The 18,530-nt window shown below is 43.4% G+C and overlaps 1 protein-coding gene and 1 long non-coding RNA gene across 2 annotated transcripts; both read right to left on the bottom strand.

Annotated features, from left to right (window-relative positions):
- Positions 1-18,522, bottom strand: RBMX2 (RNA binding motif protein X-linked 2). The gene is made up of 6 exons (XM_069074063.1): positions 18,410-18,522; positions 18,099-18,214; positions 15,193-15,244; positions 6,660-6,789; positions 3,479-3,656; positions 1-615 (listed from the first exon to the last, which is right to left on the bottom strand). Exons 1-6 carry the CDS (start codon positions 18,412-18,414, stop codon positions 113-115), a joined length of 984 nt encoding a protein of 327 aa, XP_068930164.1. The 5' UTR covers positions 18,415-18,522; the 3' UTR covers positions 1-112.
- LOC138150662 (uncharacterized) lies at positions 4,369-6,651 on the bottom strand. Its single transcript, XR_011165614.1, has 2 exons — positions 5,763-6,651; positions 4,369-5,375 (listed from the first exon to the last, which is right to left on the bottom strand). It is a non-coding gene; the product is annotated as an uncharacterized lncRNA (long non-coding RNA).
- Positions 18,523-18,530: the final 8 nt, after the last annotated feature.

Here is an 18,530-nt window from a genome sequence, read left to right as displayed (position 1 = left end):
TTTAGGAGCAGAGACTTTATTTACAAAAATAATAACAGCTTAGCACAGGGGAGATAGTTTTTTAAATGAATCTTCGTTTCTAGGGTAATAGAAATCAGGCTAAGCCACACATTCAACTGGACCTGTGTCGACTTGAAGAAGGTGGTTCCCGATCCCTGGAATGACAGTCTTTCTCAAAGCTTCGGGACTTGTGTTTGTGCCTCTTCTTAGACCTGCTTTCAGAACGCTCATCACGGTGGTGTGAGCGCTTTTCAGAACTTCGGCTTCTATCCCGATATTTGCTCTTTTCCCTCCTTTTTTCCTTCCTGCTGGAGCTGCTTGAAGACTTCTTATGCCATGGCTTTTCCTTCTTCTTTAAATCCCTCCTGGAGGTTTCTGCTTTCTCAAGCTGACCTCGTGGGAGCACAGGTGACACACTTGAGTATTTCTGACCTTCCCGCCGCTCTGGACTGGAGCCCTTCTCCAGGCTTACAGTGGCAGATTTCTCAAAGCTTATGTCTTCCTTTCCCTTTTTAGTCTTGTATCGGGATGCTGTGGAGGATGATGCAGGCATTTCCTGCTTTTCCATACTCATTCTACCATCTCTGTCTTTTTTCTTTCTTTTTTCTTTTTTGTCTGAAAGAATAATTATATCAATGATGAAGAGGCAGTTCTATCTTCTGTACATACACAGAAAACACAGAAACCACAGTTCATGAACAAGAATAATATTCAGAAGGAAAGTATCCTGGCAGCAAAAGCAAGCAGCAAACAAACAACTTCTTTATACTAAATATCTTCAAGGAGCTCCAGGAGTAGGAAAATTAATATTTCTAATCTTCTTTGTGTCAAAATGATAGATGAACTAAATATATACAAAAGATTAGTCTCTGATAAACCTCTAGAAAATAAAACTCAGGGAAAGGATTAATTACTTAACAAAAAGATTTGTGAACATTGATGAGAATTAGATTCAGGCCAAAATTTCACACCACATACCTCAGTGAATGATGAAAGACTTGACATTAAATAACAAACTATTTTTTAAACTATGAAAGAAAAAGGAATATGAGATGAATTTTTTCGTATCTGACAAATATAAGGAATCATTAGAGACAAGATAGATGTGTTTGATCACATTAAAATAAAAATTCTTACAACAAAAAAACATAATTGGATAAAAAGATTTGAAAACTATCGCAAATATGACAGATAAAACAATATAAAAATTATATATACAGGGGCAGCTAGGTGGCACAGTGAAGAGAGCACCGGTCCTGCAATCAGGAGGATCTGAGTGCAAATCCAGCCTCAGACACTTAACACGTACTAGCTGTGTGACCTTGGGCAAGTCACTTAACCCCAACTTCCCTGCCTTCCCCCCTCCAAAAGGACAAAAGAAAATTGTGTGTGTATATGTATATATGTATATATATATATATTATATACATATATACATACACACATGTGTGTGTCTGTTGAAAAATCACAGTAGTATCTATACCTGGTTCACAATGGTTAAAATAGGAAACTTAATAGTCACTTGAAAAAAATGTTACACCTCTAAGCTATGAAATGGCACAACCACTTTGGAAAGCAATTTGGAATTATGCAAATAAAATTACTAAGATGTCCCTACCCTTTGAACCAGAGACTCCATTACCGGGCTTTATACCCCAAGGAAGCCACCGATAAGAGAAGAAAGTACCCATATACTCCAAAATATTTATAGTGGTGCTCTTTGTGATAGCTAAGAATTGGAAACAAAGTAGATGTAAGAAATTATGCATGTGATGAATAGAGAATCATGGAAAGATTTACATGAACTGTTACAGAATGTAGTAAGCAGAAAAAATCAAAAGTGAATGCAACAAAATTATAAAGATCAGGTGTGGGGAGACAGCTTCAGTTCATCCCTTCATCAAGGTGGAAGGAGGTCTACATGTTTTTGAACTTTTTCAATGTTTTGATCAGTTCTGATTTTTTTTTCTTCAAAAAAGTAAAAACTAATTTTTTAAAAAGTCCCACCTTACAAGTAATCAAGAATATTCAAATTAAAACAACTCTGAGGTACCAGCTCCAATTTGGAAAAATAAAAGCAATGAAACACAATGCTGAAGAGATTATGGAAAAACATATAGACAGCTCTTGCTTTATGTAAATTCACATTATGCAAATAAAATTTTACATAAAGATTTCTTTTTTTTTTTTTTTGCTTTTTGGAGGGCAATTGGGGTTAAGTGACTTGTTCAAAGCCACACAACTAATAAGTGTGTCAAGCGTCTGAGGCTGGATTTGAACTCAGGTCCTCCTGATTTCAGGGCCAGTGCTCTATTCACTGCACCACCTAGCCGCCCCTACATAAAGATTTCTGAATGAAATCTGTATTTCAAAAAACATTTATGGGGGCGGCTAGGTGGCGCAGTGAGTAGAGCGCTGGCCCCGGAGTCAGAAGGACCTGAGTTCAGATCCAGCCTCAGACACTTCACACACACACACACACACACACACACACACACACAAAACTAGCCGTGTGACCTTGGGCAAGTTACTTAACCCCAATTGCCCTCCAAAAAAAAAAAAAACATCTATGCTAACTTTACTATACAGTACTGTGCTCTCTCTCTCTCTGCTCCTGCCCCTCAGTTCAATACTCCATGGCATCCTATCACTTCACCAAAAAAAATAAAACATAAAAAACCCAACCTTCCAAGTGAAAGCAGAAGAATGGGGGCTTGACTTAAGACCTCTAGTGCCAAAAGAAGAGACCTATGCCCCACTCCCACCCACCTACATGCATACTCTTCCTTGGCATGTCTGTCTTCTAACCATCTGCACTCAGGTGACAAGTGCCTATCCCCCCTGTCCTCACATGTCACCTATCTTCTGTGTCAGGCTCCCATGTGATTGGCCCTGGCCCTCATGTGTTAATCCTCTTGCTCTCCATGTGTCACTGAACCATGTGCCAGGCCCCTCCCTCCACAGGCATGTGGTCCCCACATCCACAGGTGAATTCACATGCTGTAAAAATTGATTTACATAGAGGTCTGTGGAATAGTCCACTTATATAAAGCAAAAACTACCTATACACAATTTCACTGATGGTAGTATACAATAATAATAACAACAACATCTAGCACTTAGATAATGCTTTGAATATATCATTAGATCCTCACAACAGTCCTGTGAAGTATCCATTTTACAGATAAGGAAAACTGAGACCAGGGCAAGTGAAGTGATTTGGGGACCCTGTTGTGAGGTTTTGGGAAGAGCACTAGATTTGGAGTCAGAGGAGCTGAGTATGAATGACAGCTCTGCTACTTACTGCCAATGGAGCCCAGCACCCCGACCTGGACAGTTCCCATAGACCAGGAAAATACCAAAGAACTCAATGCCTCCTTCCCGACAGCTTAAATAAGTGCTGCCCTAAAAACATTTGGTAACCCTGAAGTTAACTAGCAACCAAAAAAGGTCTCTGTTTTCACATCACAAATTTCACCTTTTCTCTGCTTTTTTGCAAGTGTCTCCTCTTCAGAGGATTCAGATGAACTAGGAGGCGGGGTTTTAAGCCCACAGCCCTTCTCCCGGAGCGTTCGGGTTATGTCATCCAGATTCCTGGAATCCTTGGGGGGCCTATAATTAGCCACGTGATCCACCCGGATAGTTCTTCCTCTTATCTAGAGCAAGAGTATCGATATTAACAGTTAATATTATCAGTTAATGCATGATATTCAAACAACTACCAAAAAACCCTCTGACCACATTCACTCCTCCAGCAATCAACAAGGCACTAAATGAGGGGCGGCCAGGTGGCTCAGCAAGTAAGACTCCAGTGTAGGGATGACCTGGGGATCGAATCCGGGCTCAGACACTTAGCACCCACCCAGAAACACCTGGCCGTGTAACGTTGAGCAAGGTACTTAACCCCGATTGCTTAAAATAAAAAAAAAGGCACTAAATGGTATCAGGGAGAATAACAAGGATTTAGGCATACAATAATGAACTATCCTCCAACCTTTAACCTCAACCAGCAAGGAAAAGGTCTTCCACTAAAACTAAGTGCAGAGACCTGGCCAGGTGATAGCTGGCTTTTCGAATTCAAACATTTAGTAAACACTGAGCACAGGAATTGTTCTGAAGAGATATGTTTAGATAAAACAGACCTCATTACCATGCAGATTACAGTCTAATAGAGAGATCAGACACAAACACTAATAACTCTAAAACAGAACATGACATAATAAGTGCATTGGGGAGGTACAAGCCAAGTGCTGAGTGAGGTCTCGGGGAAAGCAGTTGCTAGTCAGAAAAGCGAGGCATCGCCTGAGCTGGGCTCTAAAGGATGGGGAGGAATCCGATGTAACCCAATCCAATCCCATGAGCACCTACTACATGCAGAACGCTGTACTTGGTGCTGGCAATCCAAGATTCAGCAAGGGAGGGAGGGAGGGAATTCCAAACACAGGGAACAGCCCAAAAGCACAGAAGTAGGAAAGCATGGGGATGGGCAAGAGACCAAGCAGCCCAATCTGGCCCAAGTGTGGTCTGTGAAGGACACCAATATGAGATAATTAGAATCAAAACCAGAGGAAAACCTGACCCTCTCTTTTCCTATACTACCATCTTGCTCTGTTCTGACTCTTGGGCCAGTCTTTTTTTTTTTTTAAAGCAATCGGGGTTAAGTAACTTGCTCAAGGTTACACGGCCAGTTATTTCTGGGTGTGGTGCTGAGTATCTGAGCCCGGATTTGATCCAGGTCATCCCGACACTGGATCCAGTGCTCTTACTCGCTGTGCTACCTGGCCGCCCCTGGGCCAGTCTTCCAAATGATCAATTAACACACTGCTTTAATGGACAACAAAAGGAAAAAAGGCTCTAGTCCTAATGCTGCTCCCCTGCACACCCACCAGGGATAAACCCTGCAGTCAATGGCACCCCCAGAGTTCGGCCTGACCTTTGAGACTCCTGACTTGCTTGATTTCCAAGTTTTTAAAAACTCTCCTTCTATCATAATGCCCAACACACACACTTGTCCCCTACAGCTTCTTGGCAGTGTGAAGAATGCTCAACTTGGAGTCAGAGTACTTGGGTTCAAATCCCAGCTATGCCACAGTCTTCCTTGAGTCACTTCACCTCTCTGGGGCTCAGTTTCCTCATCTGAAAAGTGAGGCGTTTGGACTAGATGACCTTTAAGGCCCCTTCCAGCTCTAAATCTAGAATCCTATGAAGGAATATGCAAATTGCATGAAGATGCAGATTCTGCATATACCACAAAGAAGCCCAAAGAAAATCCAAAGACAAAGGATCATAACAATAGTGATGGCTCCCATATCTCTAGCACTTTGAGGTTTAAAAATAGAACAGCAGGGCAGCTAGGTGGTGCAGTGAATAGAGCACTGGCCCTGCAGTCTGGAGGACCCGAATTCAAATCTGACCTCAGACACTTGCCACACTTACTAGCTATGTGACCTTGGGCAAGTCACTTAACCCCAATTGCCTCACCTTCCCCCCTCCAAAAAAAAGAAAAAAAAAGATAAAAATATAACAACAAAGTTGACGTGTGTAGAGCACTCAAAGTTTTACGAAGTACTTCACAAATCTTAGCTCATTTGGTCCTCACAACAACCCTGAGAGGTCGGTACTATTAAGAGCCCATTTTACAGATAAGGAAACTGAGGCAGACAGGGGTTAAGTGACTTGTCCAGGGTCACACAACTAGTAAGTACCTGAGGCTGTATTTGAACTCAGGTCTCCCTGACTCCAGGGCCCAGTGCTCTAACCACTGTGCTGTCAGCTGCCTCTTACACATTATAGGTGTTTAATTTGAATGAATTTGTTTAAAAAATGTTTACCAAGAGGATTCATAAAATGATTTCCTTACAATGCCCTTGTGAGGGAGGAAGTGCAACTATCATTACCTGTATTTTCCATAGGAAAAAACTGAGGTTCACCTCCAGGAAGTAATTTGCCCAAGGCCACAGAGCCTGTACATTTCTGTGATGAGATGTGAATCAGGGCCTCCTGACTCCCAAGCCAAAGCCATTCCTCCTTCGCTGTGCTATCTGGTTTCCCAATCCCTTCTTTGCCCAACATACCAGACATCAGGGAGGGGGCATGTTGGAGTTGGAAGGGGATGATGGGGAGGGAGGAGCCTGTGTGAGAAGAGAGTATGTGGAAGAGGGCTAGGGAAGAAGCGCCAAGCCCCTTGGTTCTGAGCCTCCCTCTCAATCTGTAAAATCAGAGAGTTGAACATACACAACCCAGAGTGCTGGAGCTGGCCTCAGGACACCTAAACTTAAACCCTGGCTCTTCCACTTACTGGCTGCATGACCTTGGGCAAGGCTACCTCCCACCTTCTGGGGCTGTTTCCTTACTGATAACATGGACTGAAGATCACCGCTACCTAGCCTGTTGTGCAGAAAGCATTCTGTAAACCTTGCAGAGCAAACGAAATGGAGGTGGCATGATTATTAGCAAAGCTCCAAGGTCTCCTCACACTCTGCATCTAAGGGCCAGAAAGGTGGAAGGCCTCAGGGCCTGCAGGAGCTGGGGCTCAGCCCATCTTCTCCCACTACCATGGGCACAGCAGCTCCTCAACACTGTGCTCTGGTTCAGGCATGGGCTAGCAAGGCCTGAGAAGAACCAAAGTGAAGACTGACCACTTGAAGAGACACACTCACCTTGATCCCATTAAAATTGTCAACAGCCAAAATTGTACTTCTCTGATCCTCGTAGCAAAGAAAACAAAATCCTTTGGATTTTCCAGTCTTCTTATCTCGTACAAGATTAATGTTAACAATTTCACCATATCTATTGATTTGAAAAAGATTAAAGAACGGGTTAGCTTCAGAGAGTAGGCTACCAGGTAAAGCATTCATCCACACAAAGTAACTCAAGATGAATGTCTCTCAAGGCCTGGAGGACTTGAGATCTGGGTCAATCCATCAATAAACGTTTATTAAGCATCCACTAGTTGCCAGGCCCTGTGCTACAAAAAGAGGCAAGAGACAGTCTCTGCCCTTAAACATCTTACAGTCTAAAAGGGAAGAAGACAACATACAAACAAATATGCACAAAGGAAGTTATAGACAAGAAATAATTAACAGATGGAAGGCACCAGAATCAAAAGTTGGGAAAAGCCTTCCTGGAAATGACATGTACTTTGGCTGGGACTTAAAGGAAGCCAGAGAAGTCAGGAGGCAGAGCTGGGAAAGGGGCACATTTCAGGCATGGGGGATAGCCAGAGAAAATGCCCAGAGCCAACATATACTGTCTTGTTTGTTGGCCAGCCAAGAAGCTAGTAGCACTGGATGGAAGAATGTGTGTTGAGGACTGGAAAAGTAGGAGGGGCTAAGTTATGAAGGGCTTTGAATGCCAGATTGAGCATTTCATTTGTTCCTGGGGGTGACAAGGAATCACTGGAATGTACTGAACTGGGGGAGGGGGGAGCGGGGTGATTATATGATCTGACCTCTGCTTTAGGAAAATCACTTTAATGGCTGAATGGAGGATGGACTAAAGTGGGGAGTTACCCAAGACAGGCAGATCCACTAGCAGCATATTGCAATAGTCCAGGCATGAGCTTAAACTAGAGTGGTAGCAGTGTCAGAGGAGAGAAAGGAGCATATTTGAGAGATGCTGACATCGACAGGGCTTGGAAACAGCTTGGATGGGGGCGGGGCAGTGAAGAGTTGGAAAAGATTAGTAAGTTATGAGCTGGGGGGACTGGGAGAATGATGATGCTCTCAAAAGGAAGAGAGGAGTGTTTAGGGTGGAAGATTATATGTTCTGTTTTGGACATAACGAGTTTAAGATGTCTACTGGACATGTCAATGAAGGGACCAACCCCACCAAGGAAATCATGGATCCTAGAAACATTTTAAGTGAGAAGAAATAAAAAGGGGTGGCTAGGTAGCGTAGTGAATAGAGAGTACTGGCCCTGGAGTCGGGAGGACCTGAGTTCAAATCCAGCCTCAGACACTTGACACACTTACTGGCCATGTGACTGTGGGCAAGTCACTTAACCCCAATTGCCCTCCAAAAAGAAAAAAAAAAGAACAAATGCCCACCAATCACCATGACAATAATAACTGAGACAATCATAGACTAGCCAATCTTGAGTTAGAAGGGACTCTCCAAGGCCATCTAGCCCAACTCACTCATTTACCAGAGAAGGAAACCCAGGTCCCAGAGGGTTTGAGTAACATGCTCCAGAACAGCTGAGATTTGACCCCCACAATCTGACTCCAGGGCTCCTTGAATGGCTACCCAAGTTCATGGATGCCATACTCTGGCCCCCTCTCCCCCCCCTTTTTTTTGGCAGGGGGGTGGGAAGGAGAAGGGTGGCAGAAATGTGATTTCCTCAGTGCTGGTATTTCCTAGTGAGGGTACTTTCTCCACACCTTCTCTGCAATTTACTGATTTACTTAGAGAATGTCCAGAACAGAGTCTAAAGCACATGGGCTAACGTGACACAGGCCTGTGTCAGAGGCAGGACTAGAATCTACAGCTTCCTGACTCCAAGGCCAGCTCTCTAACTTCAGTCCTATAACTGGGCCTTTTTAAGAATTAGATCAGTAGAAAGGCCTAGAGGAAAAAAAACACCTTAATACTGCAAAACTCCTTTGCTATGCTGGTTTCAAGAAATGTCAACTTCTTTAAAGGCCAATGGTGTATTGATTCATGTATGTAAAAACTCATATGGATGGATAAAAAAATATACACACAGAGTAACACCTCATTTCTCCAGCATCCTCAGAAAATACAGTATTTTACAAAGTGAATTTCCTAGAAAACCAAAGCCTATCTCCTTTTAAGCAATCAATCTGTGTGTGCATAGGACAGAGACTTTCACCATGTACACAATCTCATGATTACCACTTGATGGTCCCTGAACAAAGAGCCGACTGGATGAGAGAGGTGCTCCCAAGAGGGTGAACTGGGAAGTCCTTCCTCCACTGGGAATCCCCAAAGCTCAGAGACTAAGAAAGGTAACTGAGAAAGAGTACCTCTTCCCCTCTGTCTCTCTTGAAAGGTTCTGCCTATGGAGCTGGCTTGCCAAATCACTGCTGCTTCAGCAATGGACATTTCACTAACTCTTGAGAGATTACCAAGTGCTTTCCTCATGGTCCCAGGCTGAAGGAAGCAGTTTGAGAACATCCCCATTTTACAGATGAAGGCCAGAGAAGTGAAGGTACTTGCCCAAGGTCACAGCTATGAAAAGCCCAGACTCAAACCTGGGCTCCTGGCCCAAGACATTGTCTAACTCACCTAATCATTCTCCCCAATTCGAGCCTGTGTTCCCCGGAGGAAGAGAGTGGACTTGTTCATTAGCACTGCTGACACCCAATGGTGGGGACAGAACACTGGCTCTAGGGTCAGAAGACCCATCTTCAAATGCCACATCTGCTGCTTACTACCTGTGTGACCTTGGACAAGTCCCTCAACTGCCCTAGACATCAGTTTCCTCAGCTAAAGAATGGGGTATTGGATGATTTGGCATCTGAGGACCTTTCAAGTTCTAGCTCTCACCCCACCCAGGAACTAGTGCAACATTCAAATAAATGGATCTTGTTCATATCAACTCAGACAAAAGGTAAACTAGTCTAAGATGAATATGGCATTGCGTATTGGGGCAGACGTGGCCAGTGTGCTCACTTACTTTGCTTAGCTATACTTTGTTTCAAGGGAGGGTCCTATTAGGGGTGAATGGGGAATAAGTTGCAAGCGACAGTAATGGGAAAGAGTGTCAATAAGATACCTCATCATTTTTAATGAATATGGTAAAACCTGAAGCAATGGCAACAGTCTGAATCACAGTATATGTTTTTATAATTCAGCTGCCAAAGTAATTTTCCTAAAGTACAGATCCAACCGTATCACTCCCCTAACTCAAGAAACTCCAGTGGCTCCAGAATCAAATACAGACTGCCCTGTTTGGCATTCAAAGCTCTTCATAACCTAGCCCCCTCCTACCTTTCCAATCTCCTCATACCTCGCTCCCCACATACTCCTTGATCTTGTTACACTGGCCTCCTGGCTGCTGCACGTCCAAGACGCTCCACCTCCCTGTTCTAAGCATTCTTTCTGGCTTCCCCCATGCCTGGAAGGCTCTCCCTCCTCAACCTTGCCCACTGGCTTCCTTTAAGTCCCAACTAAAATGCCATCTTCTACAAGGAAGCATTTCCCAATCCCTCTCAATTCTAGTGTCTTCCCTCTGTCAATCATTTCCTATTTACCCCGTATAAAGCCTGTTTGTATATGTGCATGTTATCTCCCCCTTTGATTTGTAAGCTGTTTAAGGGCAGAGACTGTCTTTTGCCTCTTTTCATATTCCTAGCACAGTGCCTGGCATCTTGTAGGCACTTAGTAAATGTCTATTGATTTATCAATATTATGAAGTGATCTGTCTTTACCTCCAATGAAGTCCTCCTCTGATACCTCACCATGCTAAGTGGACTTCTCAAAGGATATCCTGGCAAAACACTGCTTCTAGTTAAGTCCTGCTAAGCTAGAAAAACTTTGAGAAGGGCCCAATGACAGACAGTCATTCTGAGTATACAAGTCCTCACCAACCTGGCTGCTGGGGGAAGAGGGGAGCGGAGTCGGAGTAATTCAAAGACAGTCCATTGTAAAACGGGGACGACAATGGCACTTGGAGCACCCTTGAAGCTCTGTAAACCTCCAAGAGCTAGAGAAGTATGAACTGTACCACTAAGGAGTAGGGGAACTGTAATCAGCAGGAGAGAGGGAGAATACTACTAAGAAATTCCAAGGTCCTGAAGGTCTAAGTCATGACTTTACATGCCCTTCTGATGCATTTAGCAAGCAGGGACAAGGGACAATGACCCTTCCAACTCAGATTCTAATTCAAACTCAAGCCAACTGCTAACAAAGTACAGCTGAGTCTTTGGGAAACTGACTGACACAGAGCTGGCCTAAGGGTCAGGATGCCATGAGTTCCCCTTACACATATGGTTGTGTGACCTCAAACATATCCAAGTCATTTGACCAACCAATATCCCAGGCAACTCTTGAAGACAAAGTTGCAGAGCAGAAGCTGATCTGCATCAGTGGAAGGTTCCCCACCCAGGATCATTACACACCAGTAAAATCATAGCCCCAGATAAAAAAAAAAACAACCTTATTTGTTTAAAAAAAAATTGACATGACCGACAAAATGGAGAACTAGACTTTTTTTTCTGAACCCCACCCCCCATTGACCTCTCAAATCTCTAAAACAGAACACATGCACCAAAGAGAAAACAATTTCATCTGTCTCCATGGTATAGGACATGTAGAATCCAAATGAAGGAAAAAAGACTCCATGAACTGAGGCCTATCCTGAACTCATTCACCATACCACATGCATGCACACACACAAGCACACAAACACACACACACATACACACTCTAGTTCCTCTATCTCCCTTCTTCCAACGCCATGGAGATTCAAGTTCCAGGTTGCAAACAGTGTGAAGGAGGCAGCATTCTATAAATGCAAAAGATCACTGCAGGAAATTAGATCAACAGAAGAAAGGAGGGCAGGACACGACATGTGTCTGGGATTGAAATAGAGCTCAACCCCACAACCCCTTCCCTCCTGGAGCCCCGGAGATCCAAAATACAGAAATCAATCCTGTAGCACCAGCGCTGCAGCTCTATGCAGTGCCAGGCCAGAGAACTGAGAAACAGAGGGAGCAGGAAAGGACACCAAGACAGGATATTGTTGGGGGAGAGAGGGGTATGGTATGCAGACTTCATTAAGCCTGAGAGATGGAGCCGAGCATCCAGCTGGAGCCAGTTCTGTCCCCTCAAAGGTCACTCAGAGCAGACACCTTGGTAGTGAACTGCAAACTGCCTAATGTGGGAGGAGGTTGAAACACTGATATCCAGTCTCCAAGAAAACCACTACCAGAGGGGAGCGTATCAAGAAAGTGAATGATAGGGGAAAATAAGGGGAGGGGAGAGGGAGACTAAAATTACCAAAAATCTCAGGAAGAAAACACAAAGACTTTGAAAATAAGCAGATAAATCAACACAAAAAATAATAAAAGCAAAAGGAAATATGGCCTTTAGATCAAGTAAACAAGTTCAGACATCTATGAATAAATACTACAAAACAAACAAAAACTATTCAACACTTGCTAAGAGAGAGGACTCTGGAATTTGAGGAAAACATGGAACCGCAACAAGCTGCTCCTGAATGGTTTAAAGCAGAAGTGAGAATTATGGAAGCAGAATTTATGGCTTCCATAGCAAAAATAATGGACAGAATAGAAAAAAATAGAACCTGAAGTGGCAAATCTCACCAAAGAAACAAAAGAGAGAACAATAGATTGGGAATGACATACAGAGAAGAAAAGGTCAATCTAGAGGAACAGAAGCAAAAAAGAATAACATTAAAAGAAAATATGTCCTTTATGCAAGCAAGACACTAATTTTCCAAAGATAGAATGTGTAGAGACAACCTAAGGATCACAGTTCTCCCTGAAGACAAAAAACCCTACACATCATAACACAAGAAATAAAATAACAGAACTAACCAGAACTTCTGTACACAAAAAAATGAGATACCAATCAAAAGAATTCTTAGATCGCCTCTAGAAAAAAAATCTGAGGCTATAAACTCCAAAACACACAATGGTTACCTTTAAAAATTCAATTCAAATCATCAAAAACTACTTGGTACTATCAGCTAAGAAATAGAGTGGTGGATCAATGGAATAAGTTAGGAATGCAAAACACAACAGTCAATGACTATAGTAATCTACTATTTGATAAATCCAAAGACTTCAGCTTCTGGGATAAGAACTCACTATTTAACAAAAACTGCTAGAAAAAACGGAACATAGTACGGCAAAAACTACGCATAGACCTTATACCAAGATAAAGGCAAAATGGGTATATGACTTAGATATAAAGGCTGATACTATAAGCAAACTAGGAGAGCAGAGAATAGTTTACCTGTCAGATCTATGGAGAAGGGAAGAATCTATGACCAAAAAAGAGATAGAGAACACTATGAAATGCAAAATGGATGATTGTGATTACGTTAAATTGAAAAGTTTTTGCAATAGAGCACTGGCCCTGGAGTCGGGAGGACCTGAGTTAGGTTCCGGCCACAGACATTTAACACCCACACAAAAAAAAACTAGCCATGTAACCTTGGGCAAGTTACTTAACCCCAATTGCCCTCCAAAAGGCAAGGACCTTTGAGTCCATCCTCAACCATCTTCTCTAACAGGCTGTTCCTTCTATCATCCACACTCTGCCACTAATCTATAATCTCTATCTACTGGCTTCATCCCTGCTACCTAGAAACCTGCTCAGCATCTCCCCTATTCTTAAAAACCCCTCATGATTCAACCATATCCAATAACCATGGTCCTCTCACCACCTTCTCAGCTAAATTCCTTAAGAAATGCATCAACACTCAATGCCTCCACTTCCTCTTTTCTCATTCTCTCCAAAAACCATCTGCAATCTGGCTTCCATATGTATCATCCAACTGAAAAAATGCTCTCTTCAAAATAAGCAATGATCTCTTAATTATCAGATTGAATTGTCCATCCTCGATTCTTATCCTTCTTGACCTCTCAGCAATATTTGACACTGTTGATCACTCTCTCTTCCTGGATATTCTCTCCTCTCCAGGTTTTTGTGACACTATTCTCTCTTAGTTCTCCTACCTGGCTGACTGATCCTTCTCAGTCTCCTTTGCTGGCTCTTGATCCAGAATATAACAATCATGGGTGTCTCCCAAGACTGTCCTGAGCCCTCTTCTCCCTGAATACTATCTCATTTACTGATCTCATCAACTCACATGGGTTCATTTCTCTCAATGCACCTAATTCTCAGATCTATTTATCCATCCCTAGTCTCTCTTGACATCCAGTCCCACACCACTAATTGCCTAATGGATATCTCAAACTGGATATCCCACAGGAATCTCAAATTCAACATGTCCAAAACAAGTCTCATTACTGCTCCCCTCTCCCCTCCCAGCCCTCTGACTATGGCTGAGGGCACCATCATTCTTCTGGTCACCCAGTCACAAAACCTAAGTGTCATTTTCAACTCCTCACTTGTACTCAACCCACACATCCAATTGACTGCCAATTCTTGTTTCTTCCTTCTTAACATCTCTCCTCTGTGTCCTCTTCACTCTACTCACACAGCCACCATCCTATTGTGTAGAATCATCACCTCACACCTAGACTACTGCAAATAACCTTCTGCTTGCTCTCCTTCCTTCAAATCTCTCCCCACTCCAATCCCTTCTCCAGTCAGCTGCCAAAGTGATCTTCCTCAAGTTTGGGTCTGACCACACAGCATCTCTATTCAATAAACTCCAGTGGCTCCCTATTACCTCCAGGATTAAATAGGAAGTCCTAAATGGCTTTTAAAGCACTTCACAACCTGACCCCTTCCAACTTTTTCCAGTCTTCTTATACTTTACTCCCCTCAATATACTCAGTGATTCAGCAACACTGGCCTCCTTGCACTTCCTAACACAAGACACTCCATATCTCCTGACTCTGTGCCTGGAATGTTCTTCCTCCTTACCTCAAGACTCAGTTAAAATACCACAAGGTCTTTCCCAGGAACTCCCACATGGCTAGTGCCACCCAGATTACCTTCCCTTTATACTGTGCGTATCTCCTATTTCTTTACTTCATTTATTTAGTTATTGTATGTACTGTATTCATTGTATTTATTTGCATGTGGTCGCTCACATCAGAATGCAGGCTCTTTTGAAATAAGGGCCTGTTTTTGCCTTCCTTTGGATGGCCAGCACTTGTTGTGGGGGAGGAATGAACATTTAATCAATCCTTGTTGATTGATGGTGCTCTGTATCCAGCACACAGCACTGTGCCTTGCACAAAGTTAACAATGAAATGCTTGCTGAATGAATGAATGAATTCTATAATTACTAAACTCACCTAATATAAGAACTAGAAAAGGGCCTAAAAACAACCCAGTCCAAGTACCTCATTGTACACTAGAGGAAACTGAGTCCCAGAGAGGGAAACTTACTAATTCAAGTTCATATGGTAAATTACTGGCAAATTTAGGACCAGCACCTCTCTCTCCAGAAAACTAACCCACTCCCAAATGTTTGCATCACACCATGTTACCTCTCTTCTTAACATTATTAGCAGGCCCGAAATGAAGCTTCACCATTATAGCAGCAATCAGAATGTAACTTACTGAGAAAACACACAGATGATATCCCCTTCAGTCAATTCATATGGGAGGCCTCCTAGGAAAAAAGATAACAGGGATCATTAGCTACCACGCAGCTCTCCAATAAGATGGATGTATATTCACTGTTATAAATCTGCCTATTCTGGATTCATTCTATATATACCTACAGACTTTTAAGTCATGTCCAGAGTATATTAATTGTTCATTCTGATTTAAATAGCACTTTCCAGGTCACAAAGTATTTTCTCCACAACTCTCAGCAGTTAGCAAAACAAATATTATGCTGATATCATGGATGAGGAAATTGAGAGCCAGAGGGTAAAAGTGACTTGCCTAGTACCACAGAGTTATTAAGTGACAGAGCTGGGATTTGAACTCAAGTCTTCTAATTCCAAACTCAGGGGCCAGTGGCAAGATACAGATCAGGCTGACTGGCAATGGCCAAGGATGCAGTGGGAGGCCTTGGCCTTTTTAAGCTAAGGTCTTTCCTAGATCTCAGTTTGTCTGAGGCAATGCCCATTCAGTAATTAAGGGTAGGTAAAAAATGAAGCCAAAAATTATCTCTTTTACCTAGTCAAAAAAAAAAAGTCTATCTGGAAGGGGAAGACCTTCAGGGTTCTGTCCAAAACAGAAACAATTGCTATTTACACTCACTCTGAGCCATCAAAACCCAAACAATGACCAAGTGAGGCTTAGGCTGAGATCTACTGTTGGCCAATCAGTGATTTGAGTTTAAGGCATGGTCAAGTAGCTCTATTTGAATCCCAATGCTTTTTTAAAGTCTGGGTTTCCAATGCTATATTTCAAGAAATCATAATTGAAATTACATGGGGGCAAAAGAGTTAATTGTCCCAGTTGTTTTTTTTAATGATAGAATAGATAAGTAGGGAAGGGAAAAGAAAGATATTGAGCCCACAAATCAAATCTTGCAAGGTTTCAGCAATCAAAATTTATATTCCTTTGGGCAGAACACCCAAAGGTAAAGGTATGATTCCCTAAGTAGGCAAAGGGAGAAGGAGGAAAAGAGGGAAAGGATGGAAGGAAGGCCACTAGATTGCACAGTACATGAGGGTGAGTAAAGTATAAGACTGGAAAGGTAAGAGGGGGCAAAGTTCAAAAAAAAAGGTTTTGAAAGTCAAACAGTGGGATCTATATTGGATCCTAGATGTGACAAGGAGATATTGAAATTTGAGTATGTGGGTGATATGGTTAGACTTTCACTTTAGGAAAATTACTTTGAAAGCTGAATAGAAGATGAGCTGGAATGTGGCAGGCAGACCCACCAAGGAGGCCACTTCAATAGTCTAGACATGAGATGATGAGGGCCTGTGGTGAGGTGGCAGTATCAGAGGAGAGAAGGATATATTGGAGAGATGTTACAAAGGTATCAACAGACCTTAGCAACAGACTGAAAATGGGAGGTGAGAGAGAGTGAGGAGTCAAGAATGACACCTAGGTTTCAAGCCTTGGGGTCTGGAAAGATGATGGTACCTGCTACAGTATCAGAAGAAGCTTGGATGGGGTAGAGTTTAGGGGGAAAAGATAATGAATTTATTAAATAGGGAGGTGATGCTGTCAGACCTATGCTTTAAGGAAATCACTTTGAAAGGGGGAGACACTTGAGGCAAGAAGACCAACCAGAGGGTTATTGCAATAGACCAGGTATGAAGTAATGAGCACCTGTAACAGGGTGGTAGAAGTGTTAGAAAAGAGAAGGGAACATATAAAAGATGTTAACAGAAGGCAGCATCAACAGGACTTTGCAACAGATTGCAAGTGGAGGGTAAGAGTGTGAGTGATGTGAAGTTGAGGATAACACCTAGGCTGGGAGCGACTTCTAAACTTCTCTATTATTGTTAGAGTGAGGCAGATACAAACAGCGCCCTAAGGGTGTTGCTTTTCCAGTACTTTGTGAAGCCCTTAGTTTATTCTGTAACCTGTAGGTATCCAAAAGTCCTTTCCCCCCTTATCTTGAACCTGTACCAAAAGAATTATTTTTGTCTACCTTTTTCTGTGTTCTCTGGGTCCTTTAATTTTTAACCTGTATCCTCCTGCCCTGTCCTTACATCCTTAAACCATAAAACTTCCCCCTTATCCTGGCCTTGTCTCCCCCATCCCAAGTCATAAAATTTCCTATTTCCCTTATCTTGTTTCTCCTATCCTGTCATCCATCTTCCTCATCCTGTCCCTGATCTTTAACCTCCATAAAAACCTGAAACTACATCACCATTCTGAAACCTCTATATAAACATAGCTCCCCCAAATATTGGAGGCTCACTTGGTTTTCTTGCTAGGAGACTCATGCTGCTTTTTCACATAAAATAAAGTTCCCAATGGCTACAGAGAAGGTCTAAGTGAATTCTTTCATGCCTGAACCTGCTCTACCAACTCTAAACCTCCTCACAGGTAACAGCTTCTAGAGATGGCAACCACATTTAACTTAAAAGATAAATCTTAGGGAGTTGCCCGAGGCTCAGGGAGGTGGAGGTGAAGTCCCCAAGGTTAATATGGCTTGTGGTCAGAGAGACGTAGGTCTTCTTGTGCTTTACCCTACCTGCTATACCTTCCTTTTCCGTAAATGAAAATGCTAAGCTTGACATTCCTTGTGACTGTGGAGGGGACAAAGGAGATGAGACATCTAGAGTGGTGTGGAAATCCTCTGGTGCCCCGCCCACGGAGGGGAGAGGAGGCCCTAGGGGGCGCATTGAGGCCCCAGTGGCACGCGGGCCAGTCAGGGATGCTGCTGCCCGGAGAAGGGGCTGGAAAGAGTACGTAGCCTGGCACACAAAAGACTTAATAAACGTTTACTGAATTGAAAAGGAGGGTGGCCCTACAGGTAGGCGTCGGCCGAGGAGAAGGGGAGGAGGAGGAAGAGGCTCGGGAGGGAGCAGGGAACGCTGAGGCCTCACCCAGAAAGATCCAAGCGCTGTCCTTGTATTCGGCGTGCCAGGATACCTTCTCCGCCACCCCGAGCTCCACCTCCCGCTCGTTCAGCTCATTGATGAGTTTCACCTTGGTCAGCGCACTGCGGGGGCGAGAAGAGAAGAGCGGAGATGAGGGGGAAGCCGGAAAACTACGCCCGAGGCCAGCACCCGGCCCTCGGCCCCCCCGGCGCTGGATCGCCCTGCTGGCAAGGGACAAGTAACGAGCCCCAACCCCGCCCGCCCACCCTTCTGCCTCCCCCAGAGTTCCCAATCCCATCAAACTACAGGTTTCGTACTTCATCTTGTACCCAAACGCCGTCTTTCCGGGTTGCCTAGGGCACGGCGCCTGCGCAGCTCAAGAAAGCCAAGTCTATGCACATGCGCCGAAGGTCGAGAGACAAGAAGGGGTGGAGCCTG

The sequence above is a fragment of the Petaurus breviceps genome, unplaced genomic scaffold, assembly GCF_028583685.1.
Source record: "Petaurus breviceps papuanus isolate PSGF00001 unplaced genomic scaffold, PetGlider_PUasm1.0 90881, whole genome shotgun sequence".
Taxonomy (NCBI): domain Eukaryota; kingdom Metazoa; phylum Chordata; class Mammalia; order Diprotodontia; family Petauridae; genus Petaurus; species Petaurus breviceps.
The sequence above is the reverse complement of the archived record's forward strand: the minus strand, read 5'-3'. Positions and strand labels throughout refer to the sequence as shown.

Bases quoted from the DNA above. Each gene is read 5' to 3' on its own strand.
- RBMX2 (XM_069074063.1), bottom strand. The intron at 6,790-15,192 runs GTAAGTTACATT...TCAAATCAATAG, and splicing joins ATCATCTGTGTGTTTTCTCA to ATATGGTGAAATTGTTAACA. The intron at 616-3,478 runs GTGAAATTTGTG...TTATTCTTTCAG, and splicing joins TGCAAAAAAGCAGAGAAAAG to ACAAAAAAGAAAAAAGAAAG.